This window comes from Anolis sagrei, chromosome 6, assembly GCF_037176765.1.
Source record: "Anolis sagrei isolate rAnoSag1 chromosome 6, rAnoSag1.mat, whole genome shotgun sequence".
Classification (NCBI taxonomy): domain Eukaryota; kingdom Metazoa; phylum Chordata; class Lepidosauria; order Squamata; family Dactyloidae; genus Anolis; species Anolis sagrei.
The window spans coordinates 74,991,172-75,015,458 of NC_090026.1; the positions used below are offsets into that span (position 1 = coordinate 74,991,172).

The following is a 24,287-nucleotide window of genomic DNA, read 5'->3' on the forward strand; positions in this document are numbered from 1 at the left end:
TGCAAAATAAGACAAATAAGTTAGAGTGAAATAAGGGTCATCTTATTGAGCAGAATTGTCAAAGAGTCACAGACAGAGAGCCGATCTGGCTTATATATCCTCCTGTGATGTGATAAGGGATGGCTTCCCATTTGTGGAGGGGTTCAATTGGCCTTCGCATCTTTATGCAGCTGGGTGACAGTGACCTGGAATGGGCTTTGCTACAAGATACTGTATTCAGCCTGCTGATTGAAACAGGGACAGATATGCCTTCACATCTTCCAAGATATTTCCTACACTAACACTTCTCTTTCAACTTCCTAACTGTACTAAAGAAGCCTAAGGTAAAGGTAAAGGTTTCCCCTTGACAGTAAGTCTAGTGGTGTCATACTCTGGGGGGTGGTGATTATCTCCATTTCTAAGCCAAGGAGCCACCATTGTCCGTAGACACCTCCTAGGTCATGTGGCCAGCTGGACTCCATGGAACGCCATTACTAAGAAGCCTAACTGCGCATTAAAGGGCACAAAACACTTCCTGGTGTTAAAAGAAAATCAGAAGAGTTCTCCAAATGAAGGAATATTTCTTTAAGTTAAACAAAGCTTTTCTGAAATTAGCAATACTAATTAGTTTGAAAGGCTTTATGGATACTTTGTACATAGCAAGTAATACTTGGATTTTCACTAAAACCAGAACTGATGAAATTAAAGTTATTATACTTTGGACACATAAGGAGAAAAAGTGACTCGTTCGAAATGATAACAATGCTAGATTAATTTGAAAGCAATAAGAAAAGAGGAAGACTAAGCAAGGGATGAACCGACTGAAATAAAACAATTGCCCTGAATTTACAAGACCTGAGAAGTAGAGTAAGAAATAAGGTGAAATTGACTTGACTGTATATATCACATACACAGTATCTTAATAAGCAGCAAATATTAATCACAATTTTATTTAACACAACACTATATGCTCAACTCATAAAAGAATTCTGCCACAAAGGAGAAAAGAAGCTATCCATGTTGATGTATTAGAATGTTCTGACAGTTGCAATGTAGAGGAAAATGGCCCATATATAAAGTGTAGGGTTGATGCTTCACATAAACAATTATATAGAATATAAACTTTTTTTAAGTATGAGCCTATTAGAAGTTCTGTATTCATTCCCTGTGTTTCAGAAAGTCATGAAATTAAGGAGCAGAGCATTCATACTGTCATCAAGCCAATCCCAATTAAAGTTTCTTGATCATGTAAGAGGACACCACAGTAAAGACAAACATGAATCCCATTAAGGGCATGCATTAGTTTCAAATCATTTTCAAGAAGTAAATAAATAGACCACAGCCCTAGAAAGAAAGCCAGAAACACCCCATGTTAGAATTGAGTAAAACTAGAAATTCTATTTGATCATTTACATTTAATGCCACAATGATAAGCTTGGAATGAATCTTCGTACATTCCAAGTTTTAGAACACATAAAATATTAATTGCAATCATGTCTTGTCATTAAAAAGCTTAACCACATATATTCATTCCACCCCACCCTCCAAACAAACAACAAACATGCATAATAATATATTTGAGATTGTCATAGACAAACCCAAATATATAACCATCTCAACAGACAGCATGTTACTACAATTCTTAAATAGTCATTATTATGAAGATACTAACCTTGGGCAAGGTATCCTTGTACTGACACTGTTTGAATGCATCACCATAATAATCAGCAGCTTGATTTGCAAGTTTAGCTATGATGGCATCTTTCATTTTATCTAAAATGGAATACAAAAGTGATTAGAAATGATATATTTGAAAATATGTTCAGGTCTTGAAATAGTATTATGTTGATTAAACTTATATCAGGAAAATATAATTCAGTCAGGTTACATACTATTACACATTTTAAAACTCTGAATGTTTTCTATACTCCAAAAGTATAGTTATTTATATGATGATAGCATCATACGGTGCTTATGTGAGTCCCCCCTAGGGGGGAGAAGGCAGGGTAAATGCGTATGAAATAAATAAATAAAAGCAACCACAGCATTTTTGAAATATACCGTACTTAAAATATAATCAGCCTTAGGTACCTGAGAGAGATTGGTTTCAGGACTCCCTAGTAATACCAAAAACTTGTCAAGATGAGACTACAAAAACAAACCTTGATTTTGACATTTTATATAAAGAACATCATATTACTATATCACTATAAATAATGGGACTTGCACATTCATGGATTCTGGTATCTCTGGGACTCCTGGAGCCAACCCTCAGTATATACCAAAAGCTCCCTACACATCTGAAAAAGGTTTACAATTAATATTTCAGAATGTATCCCCTTCATGAGCATCTACATCGAACCCTCTTCAAGCACTACAATTATACAATGTAGAAGATAATTCCTAACTGCTGTAGCATGTAAAGACTTTTTAATTCAAGCAAGAACTTGACAACTCACTGACTTCAGAGACAAGGTTTTAATGAGAGTGCTGTACTTCCCACCCAAATGTCTTTTGGGGGGGTTTCAGATGTTTTAATTTGATAGTTGTTTTAATATGATGATCTATTTACTTAAATTGGAATAAATTACATAATTTTCTTTTTCAACCCTAGTATGAGCCGTTTTGTCCCCAGTACTGGGAGGAAGACAAGCTAATAAACAATTAAAGAGAAACATTTCCCATTAAAAATATTTTGGTATGTAAAAATTCCCAAGTAGTGTATGACATACCTCTGGTAGCTTTTAGAAAAAAGACTTCTTGAGCTTGAGCCAGCATGATAAGACTCAATGTGCCCACTGTATCTGGAGCAATGTCCACGGTTGGTTCTCGGTTTAGTGATGACAGGACAGTATCTTTAATGTGTTGGAAAGCACCGCTAGCAAACTTGAGAGAAAAATAAAACTCTTTTACAAATGTATAACTGATTCCACCATGAAATGTTTATACCACAGATGAACACATGGCCCTTGGATCACAGATGTGTCCTTAAAGCTGTTTTTGTAGTTCTTGATCCCTTCAGAATATACAGAACACCCTTTTTTGACAAATCTCTTTCCCATGAATTGTCTCTCCCGGAAATTAATTCACCCTTTGAATAGGTTACAGGTGACATCTGCAAACATTCATTGTTCAAAACTAGTAGTGGACTCTGACCACTTCCATTTTGTTATTTTCGTAGTTATGGCAATGTACACAGCCCCCATTACATCCTAAAGAGAGAAAAAGAGCCCTTGACCCCACAGCAAATGCCCACCATTACTAACTTTAGCTCTACTAACACTAAATTTATTTCACTTCCAGAAATCTGAACAAGACTAAAAATGCCAAGCTAACACATTTTAAGTTTTAATCCCACTGAATTCAATGGGTAGGATCCCATGATGAGCTTCGAGTGGATGAATAGTGAAACTCAGCAGAAGCAGGAGGGAATAATTTCCCATTGACACTGAAGCCCCTATGCACCATCAAAATCCAGTTATGTGGGAAAGCCTCCAGGATAAGTCTGGGAAAAATTCAAATGGCCACAAATGAAAGGAAATATTCCAAAACTTCCACAAGGAAGATTCTGATTCAACCCCATAACAGCAGGTGTATGGAAGCCTCCAACAATGAATCCCTTAACAGTAAGATTAAAAATACCTTATTTAGAATATTATCAAAAGTCATAATAAAAAACCCAAATATTAACGTTATTTAGTTTTCAGTGAAGATTATTTAAAAAAACTTGCAAATCAGACCAGGGTGAAATGCATTATTATCCTAATAAGGAAATCCCATGTGGTCTTCAAAGCTATAAAGCATTATAAACATGAAATCTTAAGATAGGCAATCAAGATTTCAACTAACTGCAAGCAATTTCAAAATTCTATTCAATAAAGGGAAGAGCCATACCTGATAATGCTTAGCAGCAGTTTTCAAACCTTCATCACTGTCAAGATTCTGTTCTGATGCAATTTGGCTAGCCAATGCTGCACAATTGAACAAGACACAAGTCTTCTCATAGCCTAAACTTGCCAGAGCTGAAACAAAGTATACACAAAACAGAGTGTCTCAATGAGATTAAGTATCCAAGTAATGTATTAATTTAAACTTTAAGTAACATGCTTAGAAAACGGTAGCATTCTTCTTTCACTTCTGGACTGTTCTTTAAACTAATTTAATAATAGCAATTGCCTTTAAATACTCTCAACAGTTTGGGCTGACTGCTGTGGCACAAATCTTCCATTCCTGTGGTTATGTCCAAGGGAACTAACATTCATTGCTCTACAGCAGGGAAATGCAGCCCATGGTATGTGATCTATATGACCTAGAAATGCAGTCCTTGAAGCACAAGGGGGGGTTTGGGGGGGGGGTTGAAGGATGGTTTTTCACTCTTAGTCCAGCACACAGAAAAACATGGCAGTTGGCCCCCCACAAGCCCCATCTTATAATCTTCTACAAAACTAAAGAAGTCAGCCAAAAACAAGACTGTATGTGGTATGACATCACTTCTTGTTGCATGAGGTATGGCAGTGCAGCCATCTATAATCACCCGGCCCTGCTCTCCAGATTCAAACCCAAAAATCCTTTGATGTAGCAAGCCAGGTACAGGTTGCCAGAGTCCTTTCTAATTATCACCTATTAAAGCTAGCAGAAAGGTAGTAAATGCAAACAATAGAAAGAAGGTTAATTCATTCCAAAGAACTTAAAACTCCCAGTCAGCTCACCAGCTTACTGTGGAAGCTGAAATCCAAAACACCTGAAGGCCCAAAGGTTGGGAACCACTGATGTAGAATCATAAAGCTGGAACAGACCACAAGGACCATCCATCCCAATCCCCTGCCATGCAGGAACACACATCGAAGTACTCATGACAGATGGCCATTCAGCCTCTGTTTAAACATTTCTAGAGAAGGAGACAACACCAAAAGACAGCATATTCTGCTACTGAACTGCTCTTGGGGACAGAAGTTCTTCCTAATGTTTAGGTAGAAGATCTGTATCTATTTGTTACAGCTTTTTTTTGCCTGTGATGCCTGACAGAACTGAATGGATATGGAATATGGTCCATCTCGTCCTTTGTCACTTGCCCTGACATATGATGGTGCTGTAAAATCAACTATGTATTTGACTATGCATATGCAGATAGACAGCAATAATTAGATAATAGTAGTCAACAAATCAGGCTGTAGGTCCTCTGACTTTGCCAAAAACAAAGATTACATGTGTACCACTGTTAACAACTATTTTTTCTCTCACCAAATTTTAGAGTGGCAATCCAGGATAGATCAAATAGACAAAAAACAACATGGCACAGGTAAAAGGATAATTATATTCCAAGCACTAGAATATACAAATTAAGCTATCATATTCGAAACTAACATGTTCAATGTTCATGTTGAATCATAACAGGATTCAAGAATCACTCTATTTATAAAAGTACTGAAATATATTAAGGCAGCAAAAGTTTCCCCTTGAAGAAATGCAGAGTATTTTTCAAATGGGAAACAGGTGAGCACAAAATAATGCTCTAACATGAAGCGGATTTTCCTCTATGTTCTTGCCTGCACAACATGCAAGCCGTGGGCTAGATGTGGCCGACAAAGGGCTTCCCTGCGGCCCATGGAGACTCCAGGCTTAAGTCCTTAAGAGAGAAGTCAGTGAGAGTCCACTTGTTACAGGGGAAGGTTGGTTTGCCTCAAGTTTGCCTGTGCAAATTCATTAGAAGCAGAGCACCATCTACAAATGAAGACGTCACACTCTCCCTTGCACCCTTAACTCCGCCCCCACCTGGATTTGCTGGCTGCACATGCTTCCCTTGATAGAAGTGAGTTAGAAAGTATGGTGCTTCCCTGGAAAGAAGTGAATTAAAATGGGCATTCTATCCTTGGAAGTGAGTTAAAACAGACATTTTATCCCTGGATAAAAATGAGTTAAAAGATGTGTTTTTCCCACATTAATGTGATTGCATTATAAATAAGCACTTTCCTAATATTAATATTAATTGAAACTTCCCCTTTTTATAATATGGTTTATTTGCACAATAGTTTATTCATTAATTATATCTTTACTTGGCAGTGAAACGCAAAAACCTATCTGGGGCCTGCAGCGGTTTCACTGATTTTAATTTCGTCCCTTTCCTACTGCCAGGGATATTAGATCAGCCCCCTCCTGACTTTCCGAAAAAAAGTAAAGACCTAACTCTTTGAGCAAGCTTTTGACAATGTAGCGGAATAGATAACACGGAACTATGAATGATGAACATGGAATGGCCAGACAATGTTACTGGATAACGTTTTTAACAGGATAACATTGATGATTATATGCTTTAACGTTTTTTATATATGTCTTATATTGTAATGTTGATTGTTTTTAATGGCACTTTTATGAATGCCTGACATCAAATTGTGCCAATCTGTAACCGGCCTTGAGTCACCGTATGGCTGAGAAAGGCGGGCTATAAATATCGTAAATAAATAAAATAAATGTTGTGCAAATCTGCTCTAGGCTGTGCTTAAAACTTTCATCAATCTAACACAAGGGAATACACAGCATATGAAGATTCCTCTCTTTGTATCTGACCTTTTTAAGTAGTTAATATAACTAGTTAAACTATAAAATAAGGTTGAAGTGTAATATATATATATATATATTATACATACATACATACACACACAATATAACGAACTTAGAGATGAGTTAGTTAACTCGTTTGTTTCATACCCTCAGTACTACAAAACCTATTCAAATTTGATTCTATAGTAGTTACTTACCAAGTTTGACTGAGCCCCCAAAGAGTGATCCTTTATCAAAAGCATCTTTCCAGGTAAAGGTTACACAGATCTAGGAAACATGAAAACAATATTGTTTTTCATTTAAAAAAAAATGAGAATGTGGATATATACCAGAAAGTTACACTAGGCAGGAATGTGCATATTCTGTACAGATCTGAACCTATACCTTAATGACAGAAAAACTGAACATAACAGATAATGCAGAAAATGATCAGAAGACACACAATTTAAAAAGAACCAAAGTTTATAAAGAAATGCAGCAGAACAATGCCAATCAGTTGTGTCAGAAAATTTGATTCTAGAGCATTCTAGCTGAAGTAATACCTTCAGATACATTTACGCAAAAAGTATATGTATGAACAATGTTTAAACTTGTTATTAAACGAATGGCTTCAAAGTGCAGAGTTATATTCATTCTTTCTAAGGCTAAGTTCCAGCACCTATAAATCCTAACACACTTCAAAAAAATCAAAGCATATGACTTTACAACTTCATCTACATGACTGGAAAAGTGAGTCTCAAAGTGTCATATATTTAGAACCAGTTTTATACTCCCTTTCATTGCATTTCACTGTATACTGAATAATGTTAAAGAGGCACAACACATTACCTGATTTTCAGAAAATGGAAATTTTGGTTCTATGGAACACAGCTGGTCATAGTACCTAAAATTAGTATTTAAAAAAAAGAAACAGGGATTAGTGGAAGTGTATAAGGCTAAAAGTGCTGTTTGCTTTACTAAGATATAAGACATCAAGGTCTTCAACAAAAATTGCTTCATGAAATACCATATATACGTGTGTATAAATTAGAATTGTTCAAAAAAAACTGACCAAAACAACCTGTGTTAACTTAAACACAGGTCAACATGGTACCTCTATCTGCCATGGTGCTCTTTCTCGCCTTTTGAATTCCTGATCAAAAATGGCCTTTGCTGCTTTCCCACCTTGGAGGGAGCAGAGGGTGTGTGGGCACTTCTTTTAAGTTAGCAGGAAATACTGAACTTCTTCCCTTCTGAGCAACTCGGACTGGGTGTTTTACTCAGGAATAAGCAAATGGAAGATCACCCCATCTTGCTTAGGTCATCTCCCATCTCACTGCTTCTGTGGGTTACACTATCATTCTCTCCTAAGCCAACAATGCCTTGCTCTTGTGTTCCTGTTTAAGCACCTTCTCAGGTTCCAGTGGCAGCAGCATGCGCATTTTCTCCACCTCTCAAGTGTCAGAACAGCCTGTAAGACTGCTCTGGAGCTACCACAACTGTTAAAATGACACAGTCTCTATCAGCCCTCAGGCCCACCATGGCCATCCTGCTGCCTGAAAGATGTTAGAGAGGTGCATGCCATAGCCAGAGAGAGAACTCAAAGATGAGCACAAACACAAAGCCTCACCAAATGAGGAGGGGACAGCAGCAGCAACCAGTGAGAAAGGAAGCAATCTAGACAGGGGCTTTTACTTGCTTGCTCATGATTAAACCTCTTCTGACTGTTCCGAGTAGCCCAAAAGAGAAGAAGCAAAAACAGATGTAGGTAAACTCCAACCATCCAGGTGTTTTGGACTGCAACTCCCACAATTCCTGTTTCTGTACCATAACCACCAGGCCCAAAACATTCAGAAACTTTTAAATTAGATTTGACTTGTCAAAATTCATACTTTTGGTTTTCAAACCCACACTCAATGTATACCTAAGGTCAACGCAAGTATAAAATATACCCTTAGCCATCTGCTGGGGTTTGGTTCAAGGGTCCCATGAATACCAAAATCTGTGGATGTACAAGTCCCATTGTATGAAGTGGTATAGTAAAATGGTGTCCCTTATACAATCTAGCAAAATTAAGATTTGTCTTTGGGAATTAAAAAAATATTTGCGGGTTGTGGATAGCTCAATTTTAGGATTTTAATGGCTCAGCTGTAAAAGACTTGTCTATCGACAAAAAAAAAGCAACACAAAGAAACACAGTGCTGTTCAACTAGTCTTAGAACTGGAAAATCTACATGAGCTGTTGAATCATAACCTGACTTGATTTCTATGCTTCATTTCTCAAGAATAAAGGTGAACACCAACTGAACCAGAAAAGTAATCAAAGCTAAAGGGGAATAGGGCAATTATTACTTTGCAATGTTGGATATCCAAGACAAATTACTTCATAGTGGTTTGACAAAAATCTTCATTTCTTGTTTATAAAAATTAATTCAAAGTAAAAGAGAAGAGCATTTCTTTTACCAAAATATCCCTTGAAGATATCTACATAGACTACCTTCTGTGAGCTCCTGAAGGATTTCATAGCTGGCTCAGACATGAGATGGAGAAAAAAAATTGTTATACAAAAAAACAAATCCCTCCCCTAAAAAAATGGTTGGTCATCCAGGCGTATGGAAACATTCAGCTCTTTGATGAAAGTATCAGTGCTTTTTGCATATAATAAAAGATGTCACTGAGGAAATACAGTGCCAGTAAGACTATTATTTTGAATCTGACACCTTACAGCGGAACTAGAATGAACTGCAATACAATCCATTCACTGACGCTGAACCTTTTCTTGGTATCTCGAGGTTTTAACCACTTTTCAACCAGTTTTGCTATTCCTATGTGCCAAGAAAAAGAGGAAAGGAAGTATCTTGTGCACTCCTATATAGGTGAGGAGGCTGTCCAAATACATTTACACATATCATATGGCAATTTAGACAACTGAAATTATACTTTCTTAGTCCACTTATAAAATCGTAATAAAGAAAAATTGATTTCTCTACCAATCAAAGAAGTGATTGCCTAGAACACTGTTTCTCAAACTATAGTCTTTCTGGAGCATTGGACTTCAGTTCCCAGAATCCTCTAATCACTCAAAGGCAGCTATGGCTTCTGGGAGCTGAAATCCAAAGAAGACTAAAGTTTAGAATCACTGATCTAGAACATGCAAGGAACTTCACTCATAGTAGAAAACAGTAAAATTTAACTCTTGTTTTCTAAAACACTGCATTCAAATCAGAAAACCAAGGGCAGAAAAATCAGGGGAAATGTCTCTATTGCCTCTAAAGGAGTGTTTTCACATTCGGGAAAGCTAATGAAAAAGCTTTCTGTAAAAAACCAATGTGCATGAAGAATTAATGTGAAATGCCTTTAGATAAAAGAAGTTTAGACACTAAGAATACTATCAACTCCTCCATGTGATTCTTCTTGATCCATTCTTCTTTCAACATAGGCGTGTTCAAAAAACATGCAACCTCTATGATTCATCATTATCAACTTTAACATCCTCATTGCTCAATGCAATTCCTGAGACATTTGAATCAAAACTTGTAAGAAAAGAAATGTACTTGTACCTATCATTTAAAACCCTTCTTTAAGGTAAAAGGGGAATTTTGTGTACAGCAAACATATAACATTTATCCTGTTGTGGAAACTTGAAATTAAGCATTATTGATTCCTTACACACCTTTCACCTTTAGTACTGTTGGACTTATGATTCCCAACTGCAGCAGAGCTCAATGACGCTCTTTGTCCTCCCTGAGGAAGCAGTTAAACATAGGCACAAGAAGGTATTTGCCTTACTCATTCAAAAGGAGGGGGAGGGATATTAGTGATTTCAAGCAGAAGTTGTAACAGCAGAGTCTACTTCAGGCTAATCTCTAGTGAATACCAACTTCATCTGTTTGTTTTTTTTAGAAAACGAAAGCAACAAAGAGATTTCTGGCACCTTAAGCAGCTACCCAGGACCCTTGGCAACCACTGTGGACCCTTGGCATCCCAGGGATACTAAAAGCTGTGTATGCTTGAGTCCCATTATATGCAATGGTGTCACTTATATAAAGTAGCAAAAGCAAGGTTTGCTTTTGGAATTTTTTTTTTAATAAACTGTAGATAGTTGAATCCATGGGTGCAGAATCTGTGGAAACAGAGAGCCGAAAGTATTTGCCATATTCTTTGATCACCTCACTACCTCTGAGGATGCTTGCCATAGATGCAGGCGAAACGTCAGGAGAGAATGCCTCTGGACCATAGCCATATAGCCCAAAAAAACCTACAACAACACAGTGATTCCAGCCATGAAAGCCTTCGACAATACATGAGAGAAGCCTTCCACGGATGATAAAAAAAACATCAAATCATCCAGGCGTCCCCTGGGCAACGTCCTTGCAGACGGCCAATTCTCTCACACCAGAAGCGACTTGCCGTTTCTCAAGTCGCTCCTGACACGACAAAAAAAAGCCAAAAGCTACCCCACACTTCCCATTGAAATCCTAGTAAGTTTAGATTTGTTAAAATTGTTTATTTTAATTATTGTATTGTTTTAAGTGTTCTTTGCACTACACATAAGATATGTGCAGTGTGAACAGCAATTCATTATTTTTTCTTGTTTTTCAAATTATAAATGACACAGTCTCTATCAGCCCTCAGGCCCACCATGGCCATCCTGCTGCCTGAAAGATGTTAGAGAGGTGCATGCCATAGCCAGAGAGAGAACTCAAAGATGAACACAAACACAAAGCCTCACCAAATGAGGAGGGGGCAGCAGCAGCAACCAGTGAGAAAGGAAGCAATCTAGACGGGGGCTTTTACTTGCTTGCTCATGATTAAACCTCTTCTGACTGTTCCGAGTAGCCCAAAAGAGAAGAAGCAAAAACAGATGTAGGTAAACTCCAGCCATCCAGGTGTTTTGGACTGCATTTCCCACAATTCCTTCAACTCCCACAATTCCTGTTTCTGTACCATAACCACCAGGCCCAAAACATTCAGAAACCTTTAAATTAGCTTTGACTTGTCAAAATTCATACTTTTGGCTTTCAAACCCATGCTCAATGTATACCTAAGGTCAACGCAAGTATAATATATACCCTTAGCCATCTGCTGGAGTTTGGTTCGAGGATCCCATGAAGACCAAAATCTGATAAGATATGTGCAGTGTGGACAGCAATTCATTCATATTTTTTAAAAAATTATAATCCGGCCCTCCAACAGTTTGAGGGACTGTGACCTGGCCCTCTGTTTAAAAAGTTTGAGGACCCCTGCTCTAGAGAAACAGCAGCGCTTCCGAAAACCCTAGAGTTGGCCACATGGGCCATCCAGTCCTACCCCAGACACAATCAAAGCACTCCCAATAGATGGCCATCCATAAAAAAAACTCGAGAGAAGAGGCCACCACACTCCGAGGCAGTACATTCCCCTTCTTCCCCCTTAGGAAGTCCTTCCTAATGTTTACTAGACTGCAACACATTGAAACGCTGTGGGGCCTGAAGCTTTTAACGGAGAGAAGGGAGACTGAGGAGGAAGAAGCCTGAAAAAGGCCCAGGAGGCGGCTCTGGAAGGATCCCTCGCCAGGCAGGGTGCGGCCGCTCTCAGTCAGTCAGCCAGTCAGGCAGGCAACCCTTGGGCCCGCCCGCCCGCCCGCCTCTCTCTCCCTCCTGCCTCACCTGGCCCCACTCCCGCCTTCCCGGGCCTGCCTCGCCTCACCTCAGGAGCGTCTCGAGCGAGCTCTCGTGCTTGTCGAGGGAGCGTCCGAGCGCGCTCTTGCGCAGCTTGTTGAGCTCCTCGGCGGCGCGGCAGTGCTCGGCCTGGGACTCCCCGCCCGGGTACGTCTGCTGGATGAACTTGCCCAGCGGCTTGGCCAGGTCCACCTCCGAGGCCTTCTTCAGCTGAACCGTGATGAACGACGACGGAGACGCCATCTTCCTCGGCGGCCTCGGGCCTGACCCACCCGCCTGCCCGCCCGGGAGACTTCTCGCCGCTCTCCCCAACTCACTTCCGGGATCGACGTGAAAGTTCTGAGTCGCGGCGACGGCGTCCTCAGCCCAGCGGCGTCACGGTCACGCGCTCAGCGTCGGGAGGCATTGGCCCCGCCCACTCCAGCGCCGCCCAATCGCCTTTCGCTGATTTCCCTCGCTCCGCCCAATCGCCTTTCCCCGATTTGCATCGCTCCGCCCCACTCTCCAGAGCGCCGGGCTTTGCACACACTTCCGGTGTTTCCAAGGGCCCTTCCACACAGGCCAAAAGATCAAGGCAGGAAAGCCAACAATATCTGCTTTAGACTGAGTTATCTGAGTCCACACTGCCATATATTCCAGTTCAAAGCAGAAAATGTGAGATTTTATTCAGCTGTGTGGAAGGGGCCTCCGATAACCCAGGGCCCTTCCACACAGCCATATAACCCAGAATATCAAGGCAGAAAATCCCACAATATCTGCTTTCAACTGGGTTATCTGAGGGCCTGTCCAGACAGTATCTTTATTGTATTGTTGAAGGCTTTCATGGCCGAAATCACTGTGTTGTAGGTTTTTTCGGGCTATATGGCCAGGAGAGAATGCCTCTAGAACAGTGGTTCTCAACCTTGGATCCCCAGATGTTTTTGGCCTACAACTCCCAGAAATCCCAGCCAGTTTACCAGATGGAGTAGCTATGGGGAGCCCTCTCAGCCCGGTCATAGCTAACTTCTACATGGAACACTTTGAAAAACAAGCCCTGGAGACAGCAACCAAAAAGCCCACGATATGGTCCAGATATGTGGATGACACCTTCACCATTTGGAGCCATGGAGGAGAAGAACTCAACAGGTTCCTGGACCATCTTAACAGCATCCACCCAAAAATCCAATTCACAATGGAAAAAAAATGAAGGAAGACTGCCTTTTCTAGATGTCCTAGTCATCCGCAAACCAGATCAACAATTGGGTCACACCGTCTACACAAAACCCACACACAGAGATAGATATCTACATAAAAACTCCAACCATCACCCAAGTAAAAAAAGAAGCACCATTAAAGCCTTGGCAGACCGTGCAAAAAGAATCTGCGAACCCCACCTCCCAAGATGAACTGAACTACCTCAACTGGGCTCTCCAGACCAATGGATACTCCACCTCAGACATCAGAAGAGCTGCAAGACCAAGAACAAGCCACGAGAGTAAAGATGAAGATCCACCCAGAGGAAAAGTGTTCCTGCCATACATCAAGGGAACCACTGACCGCATAGGGAAGCTGATGAGGAAACACAACATACAAACAATCTACAAACCCACCAAGAAAATCCAACAAATGCTACGTTCAGCAAAGGACAAGAGGGATCCTCTCACCTCTGCAGGAGTCTACCGTATACCATGCAGCTGTGGACAAGTCTACATAGGGACCACCAAACACAGCGCCCAAACACGTATCAAGAAACATGAAAGGCACTGCAGACTACTTCAACCAGAGAAGTCAGTCATAGCAGAGCACCTGATGAACCAGCCTGGACACAGCATATTATTTGAGAACACAGAAATGCTGGACCACTCCAACAACCACCATGTCAGACTACACAGAGAAGCTATTGAAATCCACAAGCATGTGGACAATTTCAACAGAAAGGAGGAGACCATGAAAATGAACAAAATCTGGCTGCCAGTATTAAAAAACTCTAAAATTACTACAGCAAAACAGCAGAGAGGAAACAACCAGGCACATCTTAACACCTCTCAACAGAACATTTTCCCAGGCTCAGCCAAGCCTTCAAATGCTAATGAAGGTGGTCAGCTGAAACATTCACACCTAGCTTCAGCAGAGAGCTCTTTGCCCCACCCCAGTCATTCCACAGATATATAAACCCATTTTCCTATTTCAAACAGACCTCACTACCTCTGAGGATGCTTGCCATAGATGCAGGCGAAACGTCAGGAGAAATGCCTCTAGAACATGGCCCTATAGCCCGAAAAAACCTACAAGAACCCAGTTTACCAGCTGTAAGGATTTCTGGGAATTGTAGGCCAAAAACATCTGGGGACCCCAGGTTGAGAACCACTGCTCTAGAACATGGCCATATAGCCGAAAAAACCTACATCAACTCCCACAATAAAAAGGGGGCTGTCCAGGCAACATTCTGGACAGTCCCAAAGTAATTCGCTACAAACCAGTAAAAACCCTGGTTTGTAGTTAATTAGATAGTGGATTTATTCTGCGGCTTCTTGGATAAACCCACTATTTCCGGTGTCTGGACTGCAGTCCAGGCACCATTCCCACAATTTTCCAAACTAAATTAGAAAAACTGTGGGAATATCCAATCCTTTCCCCCGAAGCCTCGAGATCCCTTTGAAAAGTAAAATAAACTTATCCGGCCTCCAGTACACTCCTGGAGCAGCTCTTCCAGCTGGTAGAAATGACGCGCCAGGACAGCGGCGGAGGGGAGGAAAATCCCCCACCCCCCATCCACTTTCTTGCCGCATCATTTCTACCAGCCAGAAGAGCTGCTCCAGGAGTGTACTGGAGGCCGGATAAGTTTGTTTTACTTTTCAAAATTCAGGGGAGAGGGTTAGGGCCTCCAGATGTTCTCACAGGCCAGTCCTGTGAGAGCATCTGGACACCCACCTCAGAAAGCACGCACTTTCTGGGATGTGTGTGAACAGGTCCTCAGGAAGATCCGCATTTTGAAAACGCGGATTCTCCTGGGAAACAGGCCTGTCTGGATCCGCCCTAAGTCCAAACTCAGATAATGTGGGATTGTCTGCCTTGGTATTCTTGGATATAGGACTGTGTGGAAGGACCCAGAGTTCACACTGCCATGTATTCCAGTTCAAAGCAGAAAATTTAAGGTTTTATTCAGCTATGTGGAGGGGGGGGGGCAGTTCAAAGCACATATTGTGGATTATCTGACTTGATATTCTGGGCCCTTCCACACAGCCCATATAACCCAGAATATCAAGACAGAAAATCCCACAATATATGCTTTGAACTGGGTTATCTGAGTCCACACTGCCATATATCCCAGTTCAAAGCGGAAAATGTGGGATTTTATTGAGCTGTGTGGAAGGGGCCTAGATTGTACCTCCATAAAAGTTACACACCAAAACCTATCTCTAATTGAAAACTCTAATTGAAAATGTGTTGGGCTGAAACCTTGGAACATTTATTGACTAAATTTATTGTGGGGGGCAGGGGGGTTGTACAAAACCAGAATTATAGTAAAATATTTTTAAAATCACTTTAGAGTGGGTAATGACATTGAAATAGTTAAAGCTTATGTATACCTTAGCTCGGGCATTATATGGATGCAATAATAAGAAGATAAGACAGGAATCCACTACGTTTCCGTGGTGCTGAAATTGCATGTATCTAAGGCAAGAGGCTATGCTGATGTTTATCAGTGCTGGTAGGGTCTCACATGTCAAATAGGCTTTTGCTGAGAAGCCATGTTAAATGTGCCTAACAGCTACTGGGTGGCAGCAGTAATGTGGGTGGCACTGGCACAGGATCTCTCAGACAACAGCAGTGGCACCAGAGCTACACCGTGCAGTAAACCACTCCTGAAGCCTTCTAAATGAGATGTCTGAATTTAAAACAGAATTAAAGACCTAACTCCTCTGGCAGGCCTACCGAGTCAATTCTGAGTCATGAGTTTTTAATTTACATGCTATTACCACTATATGTTGATTTTGTACCCTGTGTTTCTGGAGCCCCCAAACTAAGGTCCGTGGGCCGATCATTTACCTGACCCCTACCCTAAACTTTAGAAGTATGGTTGCCCTATGCCTGAAACAATTTGAAGGCACACAACAACAATCCTAATTAACTTGACTATCTCATCAGTCAAAAGCAGGCCCATACTTTCCATTGAAATACTTTTATAAAAAATTGACCACCATATTTTATTATATTGCCCTGGACTAGATGCAAAGCAATCAAAACTGCATTTCTCTCTATGTATAGTTTCAGTGGTTACGGAATCCTGTCCCTGTCTTTCTGAAGGTTCCCTAACCTAAGCCAAGATTCCTCAGAGCAAAACCCTCATTCAAACCCATGTTAACTATGAATATTAAATAATAAGTATTAAGTCCACCCCAGATGATGGGAAGGCATGCCTGCACCCTTCACAGAAAACCCTAAAACACCTTAATCTGATCAACCCTCCTTTGTGATTCTAAGGGAGCACCCAGAGCCAAGATTAGGATGTGACTCCAAAACCTCTGGGTTGTCTTTTCCCTCACTGTTCAAGTCTCACTTTCTCAGCCTTAAGATAAATAAAATAAAGAAAATGCAATTCCCTTAACTCTGTCATCCCAAGAAACACCAATATAATGCCCATATGAAATCCCACTTTTCTTGAACAAATTGATTCGGCTCTCCTCGCTGAGTCTGCTGGGTTGTCTCTTTCTTTTCCTTTCTTACCGAACTCTTTACTATCATGGATCTTTTCATGACCAAACTGCCAGCTCCAATATGTTACCATTCTGCTTTTGCAACTGAGCCCTTGCAATGCAGACAACCAGTGCAAGATCTACCGTACCCAAAGATTATAATTTATTATAATTAATATTGTGCAGTGCTTATGTGACTTTGGACTATGTACCTACTTTCGGAAACAACACTGGTTCTTCCAGTGGGCAAGGGGACTACCTGCTGGGAGATTGATTTCCAGCAACCCCCAGGATCCAGATCTCATAAAGAACTTTATTTACTCACTTAATTGATTTTCCGATTTCCTAAGCCTTACTCTTTATGAAAAGATTATTCCAAGCTACAAAGTCCACTAGTGCCAAGTACCCATTATTTCTAGTCTGCACAATAGAGCTTGCACACCCCAGAGGTGGGCACAAGCAACAGACTCTACCAATTCAAACTGTTCTTTCTTCTCACCATGGAGCTCTTCACCCCGGTTTCTAATGTCAGGAAGTAGCCTCGGCCAATGAGAAGGCGGATCTAGGAGGCATGTCTCCTGACCAACCAAGGGAGGGAACAGGAGGTCTGAATAACTGTCAAATGTATAAAATATGCTATGCTTCTCTGTATGGGTCATGTCAGATCTTTGAGTGATTATGCTGTTCTGACATCCATCTAGCCAGTTAAACAAACCTCTGTTTCTGCTGCCTTAACCCGGTGTGTCTCCTTGATCCTGACTTCAGTGGTGGTACACGCTGGGCATCTATCCTCACCCAACATTTCTGGAGGCTACCTGTTTTCTATAACAATAGTGGTGATTTTATGTTGGTTAAAATTGTCCTTCATTTTAAATATTGCATTGTTCTTTCATGTATTTTGCATTATAAATAAGATATGTGCATAGGAAATCATTGGGTTTTTTTTTTCAAACTACAATCATACCACCAACAGTCTCAAGGACTGTGAACCAGCCCTCAGTTTAAAATGCTTGAGGACCCCTGCTATATTTGGTGTAAGTTTTAAAATCCTTTGATAAATAATCCACAATAAAACAAGTGATAGTGCCAGAACATGGGCTGTCCAGGTGAGAAGGCCTCAATGAGTTACATGGGAAGAGCAGAGGACTACTTATGAATAGTACTGTGGTTAATAATGAAACTATACTTAAGCTGATAAAACATTCAGCTCCTGACTTGCTCAGAGGGGAAAAGAAAGTCCAAAGCTGCACAACAAATATTATATGAACATAGAACATGAGAAGCATGAACAAGGGGAAGCTAAACACTGTAAAACAGAAAATGGAACATATATAAATGGCTTAATATCCATTCCAGTAGGGGACACCAGGGATTGCAATAACTTAATCACTAACATTAATTTCCAATTTGAGCAAAATTCTACAACAAAGACTTATATAGTGTATGGAACAAGAGAGATGTCAGATATCTAAGCTGGGTTTGGAATAGGAAAATGCACAAGGGATCATATTGCAAACTTATGTTGGATAATGGAATTTCAGAAGAAAATCAGCCTGTGCCTTATAGAAAGCCCTTGTTTGTGTAGATCAGACATGGGCAAACTTTGGCCCTTCAGATGTTTTGGACTTCAGCTCCCGAATTGTGGGAGTTGAAGTCCAAAACAACTGGAAGGCTGAAGTTTGTCCATGCCTGGTGCAGATCATGAAAAACTATGGATTGCTCTTATAGAAATGGGTGTACAGACAGTCCCCAAGTAGGTTTCTTCTTAAGTTGAAAAATATAGGATAGCATAGAGAAGGGGGAACATCCCTGTGGTGTTTGTTTTGCTGTTTGTGCCCCTGTTCAGGAGATTTCACCTCACTTTCTGTCCCTGCAATAACTGGATTTTGACAAATTTGACTTGTTGGACACGAGTTAATCAGAAACTCATCAGCGTATCTTCACCATTGTTTCCTTTTGAACTATGCTTTCCCAAAGGTCATCTCTGTAACAGATTGATTCATTGAAAAGACCAATCCCTAGCTGCTGTTCTTCCTGCCATGGAGGCTGTGACATCAAGGGAATCCCCAGCCAATCCTGGTGCGGATCCTAGCTTGCCTCTTTTCCAGCCAATCAGGGGAGGGAGCAGGAAATCTGAATAGCTGCCAGAACTGTATAAGATGTAATTTATTTCTTTGTATGCTTATGCTTGTACCTTTTGAAGCAAATTGCTTTTACCAGCATCCTTTTTGGCCAGATCGAAATAAACCTCTGTGGCTTGCCTTCAACCTGGTGAGCTTGTTTGTCCTGTCCATTCTGGTTTACTATGCACTTGCCCGGCACAGAATCTTTAACCCCGGTCCTAGCTGAAATCACTACATATCTACCTTTCAGTATTTTTTAAGAACAGGTTAGGAATCATGCAGTCCTCCATATGTTGCTGAGTTCAGCTCCCAGAATTCTTGAGCTGTCTAAGACTTCTGGAAGTTGTAATCCAACAGTATCTAGAGAACCATATGATCTCAACCTTTATTTAAGTACTTAGTGTTATGTAATCGATAGATGCTTATACCTCTAGCAAAATATGCACAAAATTATTCAGCACATTTCTATTCACAAATCTCATCTCCCTCCCTAGCATACGTGCCACACCTGCCACCTGCTTCTGCTGGCCATATGTTTACCTGAGCAACCAGCGTTACCTTGGTAGAGTGTTCACTGGCTGCCGAGTGAGGAGAGAGGTTATTTTCCATGTTGGGAAACTCTTAATTAGGGTGAGAACAAAGAAAACATTTGCAAGGGCTTCAAACTGAAGGTTGACTTTGGGGATGGTGAAGGGGCAAGTCTTGATTAATCATGATTCTTATTTGTCTTGAGTGCAAACATTTTAATCAGGCTTAAAGACTGCAATAGCAGGACCAAGGACTGTGTAGCAGCTGCTTCCTTGCTCAATGTTTTCATGATATGCCTGCCTCTGTGCCTCCTAATCTTAAATTCAAGATGTTAAATAATAGTGGGGGATGCCAGTATGAATCCAACCTATTTTGACGACTTCATAAGGTTTTAATCAACCTACAGGTAAAATAGGACGGAGGTTATGTGCCTTCTGAGAAAAGAGAATAATCATTTGACTGTCCTAGCAGTATATGACACAGTAAACCTAGTCAACTTTTCTACATTTTCTTCAAATGCACACACCCTCTAAACACTTTTATCTCCTCCAGCAGCAGGGTGTGTGTTAGCATCAAGGTGCCCGTGACTCATCATAATGAAGCAGTTCATTTCCCTGTTGCAAGCCGATACCTCATACTGAAGGCTGTATTTCCCATTTTTTATGATGAGAATTAGCATACTGAACAAGAATAATGTGACTTGTCTGCAGCAGAAAGTTAACTTAAAGATGACTATGTAAAAATACCTATTTTACTCTCTAGAAATCATATACTGTATACCCAAGATGCCTGGTTTGCTGTATCTCGAAATCTTTGTTTAGCATATATGCAAATACAGAACATATAAGCCAGAGTAGACATCTGCTGCTGCACAGACAATTTAATAATAACTCATGCATGTGATTCAACCTTTCAGTTTGATTTGTGTAAATCATTGTGTTCATTGCCTAGTAATTCTTTTTAATTAATCATGATCCCATACACATGCTACTGAGGTATTTGCCACTTCAGCAAGAGTGAGAGTTGGGGGCACTTTTGAGGATCATACAGTTTAGAACTGGATATGTCCGGTCATACTAAGGCACATGTCCTATTCAAGTGATGCCACTTTTTTCTTCATTTATTTGTTATCTTTTTCTATCCTAATTTTCTCAGAAATCAGAACAAAATTTGAATATATGGTCCTCCCAACACCACAACCCTGCAAGTAAGTTAGAATTAGTAACACCAGCTGATCTACATCACCCAATAAGTTTCAAAACCAAGTAAGGATCTGAATATCATTCTACCTACTACATGCCACTGGCAGTAGTGAGTCCTGAATGGAGTTCCATAATTAAGTAGCACATCTGTCTCATGTGCAGATCATATAAACCAGTGCAGGCAACTTGGTGAAGGCCAATTTTATTCCTCTTGAATCTCCTGGAGACTTTAGAATTTTACTGTTGTTTGCAACACACTGAAACAGAAAACTAAGAAAAAGAAAAAGAAACAGGCAAGAGATAGATACCGCATTTCTCTTCTTTGATGTTTCCCCTCCATGCTAGCTCTTTAAATTGGAAGATCACTTTGCAAGACTGTTTGCTTTTATAATAAAAAAAAGTAAAAGCTGCATTAACAAAAGTTAAAGAACTTTTTGTTGAAACTCAATGTGTTTGGCAAGTTCGGTCTTTGTAATCAGAGGAAAGCTTCTGTGAGTTCAGTGAAGATCTGGATCTTTGCAGATATTTTGGTCACCCCAAAAGAAAACTCATAATAACCCATAACAGGTTTATTATGGGTTAACTTGCATTAACCAGGTGCAACATTTGGACACCTCAGGCTAATACACCCTCTATACTGCATTATCCGGTAGTATAGATGGGATTTTAGTAGTGATTTGATTATGGTATGTGCTTTTTATGATGGACCTCATTCATCCCTCCAGTTCATAGTTTGGGAACTGGAGTTCATTCATCCCTCCAGGAATAAATGAATCCATATGGTCCAGTTACTACAGTGACTGCTACTATATCCTATATATGATCACTAGCTGTGCCCTGCCACGCGTTGCTGTGGCCTATAGTAAAACTTATCAAAGTTGAGGTAGATATCTGGACTATTATGAAAGAGAGGTCCCTACCTATTCCTTCCCCCTTTTCCTCCCCCTTTCTCTCCTTTCTTCCTTCTCTACCTCTTTCTTTCTTTCCTTCTTTCACTACTTGGTTTCATCCTTCTCTCTTTCCTTCATTCCCTCCCCCTTTCTTCCTTTGCCTTTCTTCCCTCCCTGTTTGCTTCCTTCTTTCACTTTTTATTTCCTTTTATTTCACCACCATCATAACAATAACAATAATGCAATGCATTGCCTCTGGGACCTGACACCTCTCCCATTCCCCCTAAAAGGGTCTCATAGGAATAATAGCATCATAATAATCATAGAAATAACAACCTTTACCCGCCACGCATTGCTGTGGCCAACCTTCCCTCTTTCTCTCCTTCTTTCCCTCCCTCCCTCCCTCCTTCCTTCCTTCCTTCCTTCCTTCCTTCCTTCCTATCTTTCCTTCTCCTCTTCTTTCTCTATCTCTTTCCTTCCTTCCCCCTTTTTCTTTCTCTTCTGCTGTCTCTCTTTCCTTTCCTTCCATCTTTCCTTTTCTTTCCTTTTCTTCTTCCTCTAACTTTCCTTCCTCCCCCCTTTTTCTTTACCTCCCTTTCTCTTTCTTCCTTTTTTCCTTCCTTCCTGTCTTTCCTAGATTTTGACAGGGCGGGAAGGGGCGGGGTGGGGTTTGGAGGTGGCGTGAAGTAAAAGGAGGTAAGATTGGGGCAGGGGAGTAATGGAGCGTGGGGTTGCGTGTGTGTGTGCGGCAGCGGGGGGAGTGATGGAGCTTGGGGTTGCGTGTGTATGTGCGGCGGCGGGGGGAGTGGGGTTGCGTGTGTGTGTGCGGCGGTGGGGGGAGTGATGGAGCGTGGGGTTGCGTGTGTGTGTGTGGCGGCGGGGGGAGTGGGGTTGCGTGTGTGTATGCGGCGGCGGGGGGAGTGATGGAGTGTGGGGTTGCGTGTGTGTGTGCGGCAGGAGGTGTGTGTGTGTTCGGGAAGTGGCGCGGCGGGGCTTGGAGTGGGCATGGTTTCCGCAGAGGGAACGTTGGCCGGAAGGCCATGTGCGCGCGCCAGGGAACTTGCGGCTGGGCGCCAATGCGCATGCTCAGTTGTTTTGCCATTTTGTGAGTGTGTTGTTGTGTTGTTTTTCATTTTGAGTAGATATGTTTGTACCTTGTGGGTTGTGTTATGGTTAAGTTGGTTAAGTTTCGTTGGTTAATTTTGGTTAAGTTTCGTTGGGGTTTTTTTGAGTTTTGTTCTTTTGCCGTTTTGTGAGTGTGTTGCTGTGTTGTTTTTCATTTTGAGTAGATATGTTTGTACCTTGTGGGTTGTGTTATGGGCACGGGGATTTTAGTTAAGTTTCGTTGGGGGATTTTTGAGTTTTGTTCTTTTGCCGTTTTGTGAGTGTGTTGCTGTGTTGTTTTTCATTTTGAGTAGATATGTTTGTACCTTGTGGGTTGTGTTATGGGCACGGGGATTTTAGTTAAGTTTCGTTGGGGGATTTTTGAGTTTTGTTGTTTTGCCGTTTTGTGAGTGTGTTGTTGTGTTGTTTTTCATTTTGAGTAGATATGTTTGTACCTTGTGGGTTGTGTTATGGGCACGGGGATTTTGGTTAAGTTTCGTTGCGGTTTTTTTGAGTTTTGTTGTTTTGCCGTTTTGTGAGTGTGTTGTTGTGTTTTTTTTCATTTTGAGTAGATATGTTTGTACCTTGTGGGTTGTGTTATGGGCATGGGAATTTTGGTTAAGTTTCGTTGGGGGGTTTTTGAGTTTTGTTTCCTCGTTGGATGCCCCTAACAAATTTATATATATAGATGGGGAGTTACCCATATAAACAACACCCCTATCTGGCCACCTCCCAATGCTCTTTTTTCCCACCCACCTATTCATTGATGACATGGTTCCTGGCTAACACTGCTATGATACGTTGGGAGCAGGCAAAGTAGGTGTCATCCCCTCTCCCCAGGTTGGCATGTAATCAGCTTCTCCAATGGGAAGCGGCACAGTTGTTTATAGAGGCCCACAATTACTAGATACTCCAGGGCTTTGGGAAACCTCCAGAGTATCAAGCAACTTCAGGTAACATAGGTCAAGGCTGCATTAAGCAAGATCAGCTCCATGCCTCACATAACAACCACAAGGCTGAATCAGCACCCTTGCATCTCTAGATGCTTTCGTTATGACTTTTTTCTTTTGAAAATTAGGAGGAGCAATGAATTGTGCTAAAGACAGTTTCACTGCCTCATTTACATTAACTTTTCATTTTTGTATGCATATATAATAGGGATACTACATGGGCAACTGTTTAGATAGATATAAACACAACAATTGGCTTCCTTGGAAGAAGTAATAAAATCTGGAATAGACAGCGTAATTGGATACAAAATTTACACCCTTGCCATGGTCTGGTCTTATTGCAAATCAGGCGTCTGACTATTCCTACTAACCAAGTTAATCACTTTCACATAACTACAAGTTTGTTCTAAGCTCCTTTTAGCAAGACAATTCGGGATCTTTTTCTATATTGATCACTAATTTGGGCCCAATTCGACATCCTGGATTAGGCCCACATGATGGCCAGTATGGACTTTTTCAACCACCTCGCAGGCAGCAGAGGGTCTTGACTACCCACCAGTGGGGTGTTGTAGCTGGGGACTGCTGAGACATGCGGAGAGGAGACAACAGGTCTCTGCTATCCTGCATCCCTGAGCCAC

General features: G+C 41.0%; 1 protein-coding gene across 2 annotated transcripts in view; it reads right to left on the reverse strand.

Annotated features, from left to right (window-relative positions):
* The window catches only part of PDCD6IP (programmed cell death 6 interacting protein), a 35,551-nt gene extending 22,994 nt beyond the window's left edge, over window positions 1-12,557 (reverse strand). For both annotated transcript variants that reach the window (XM_060781690.2, XM_060781689.2), the window contains exons 1-6: window positions 12,205-12,557; window positions 7,366-7,420; window positions 6,735-6,804; window positions 3,874-4,001; window positions 2,712-2,865; window positions 1,652-1,752 (exon numbers count right to left, since the gene is read on the reverse strand). In XM_060781690.2, the coding sequence (XP_060637673.2) occupies window positions 1,652-1,752; window positions 2,712-2,865; window positions 3,874-4,001; window positions 6,735-6,804; window positions 7,366-7,420; window positions 12,205-12,419 (723 nt within the window). In that variant the 5' untranslated portion in view covers window positions 12,420-12,557. The remainder of the gene's footprint in view (window positions 1-1,651; window positions 1,753-2,711; window positions 2,866-3,873; window positions 4,002-6,734; window positions 6,805-7,365; window positions 7,421-12,204) is intronic.
* Between the last annotated feature and the right edge of the window lie 11,730 nt (window positions 12,558-24,287).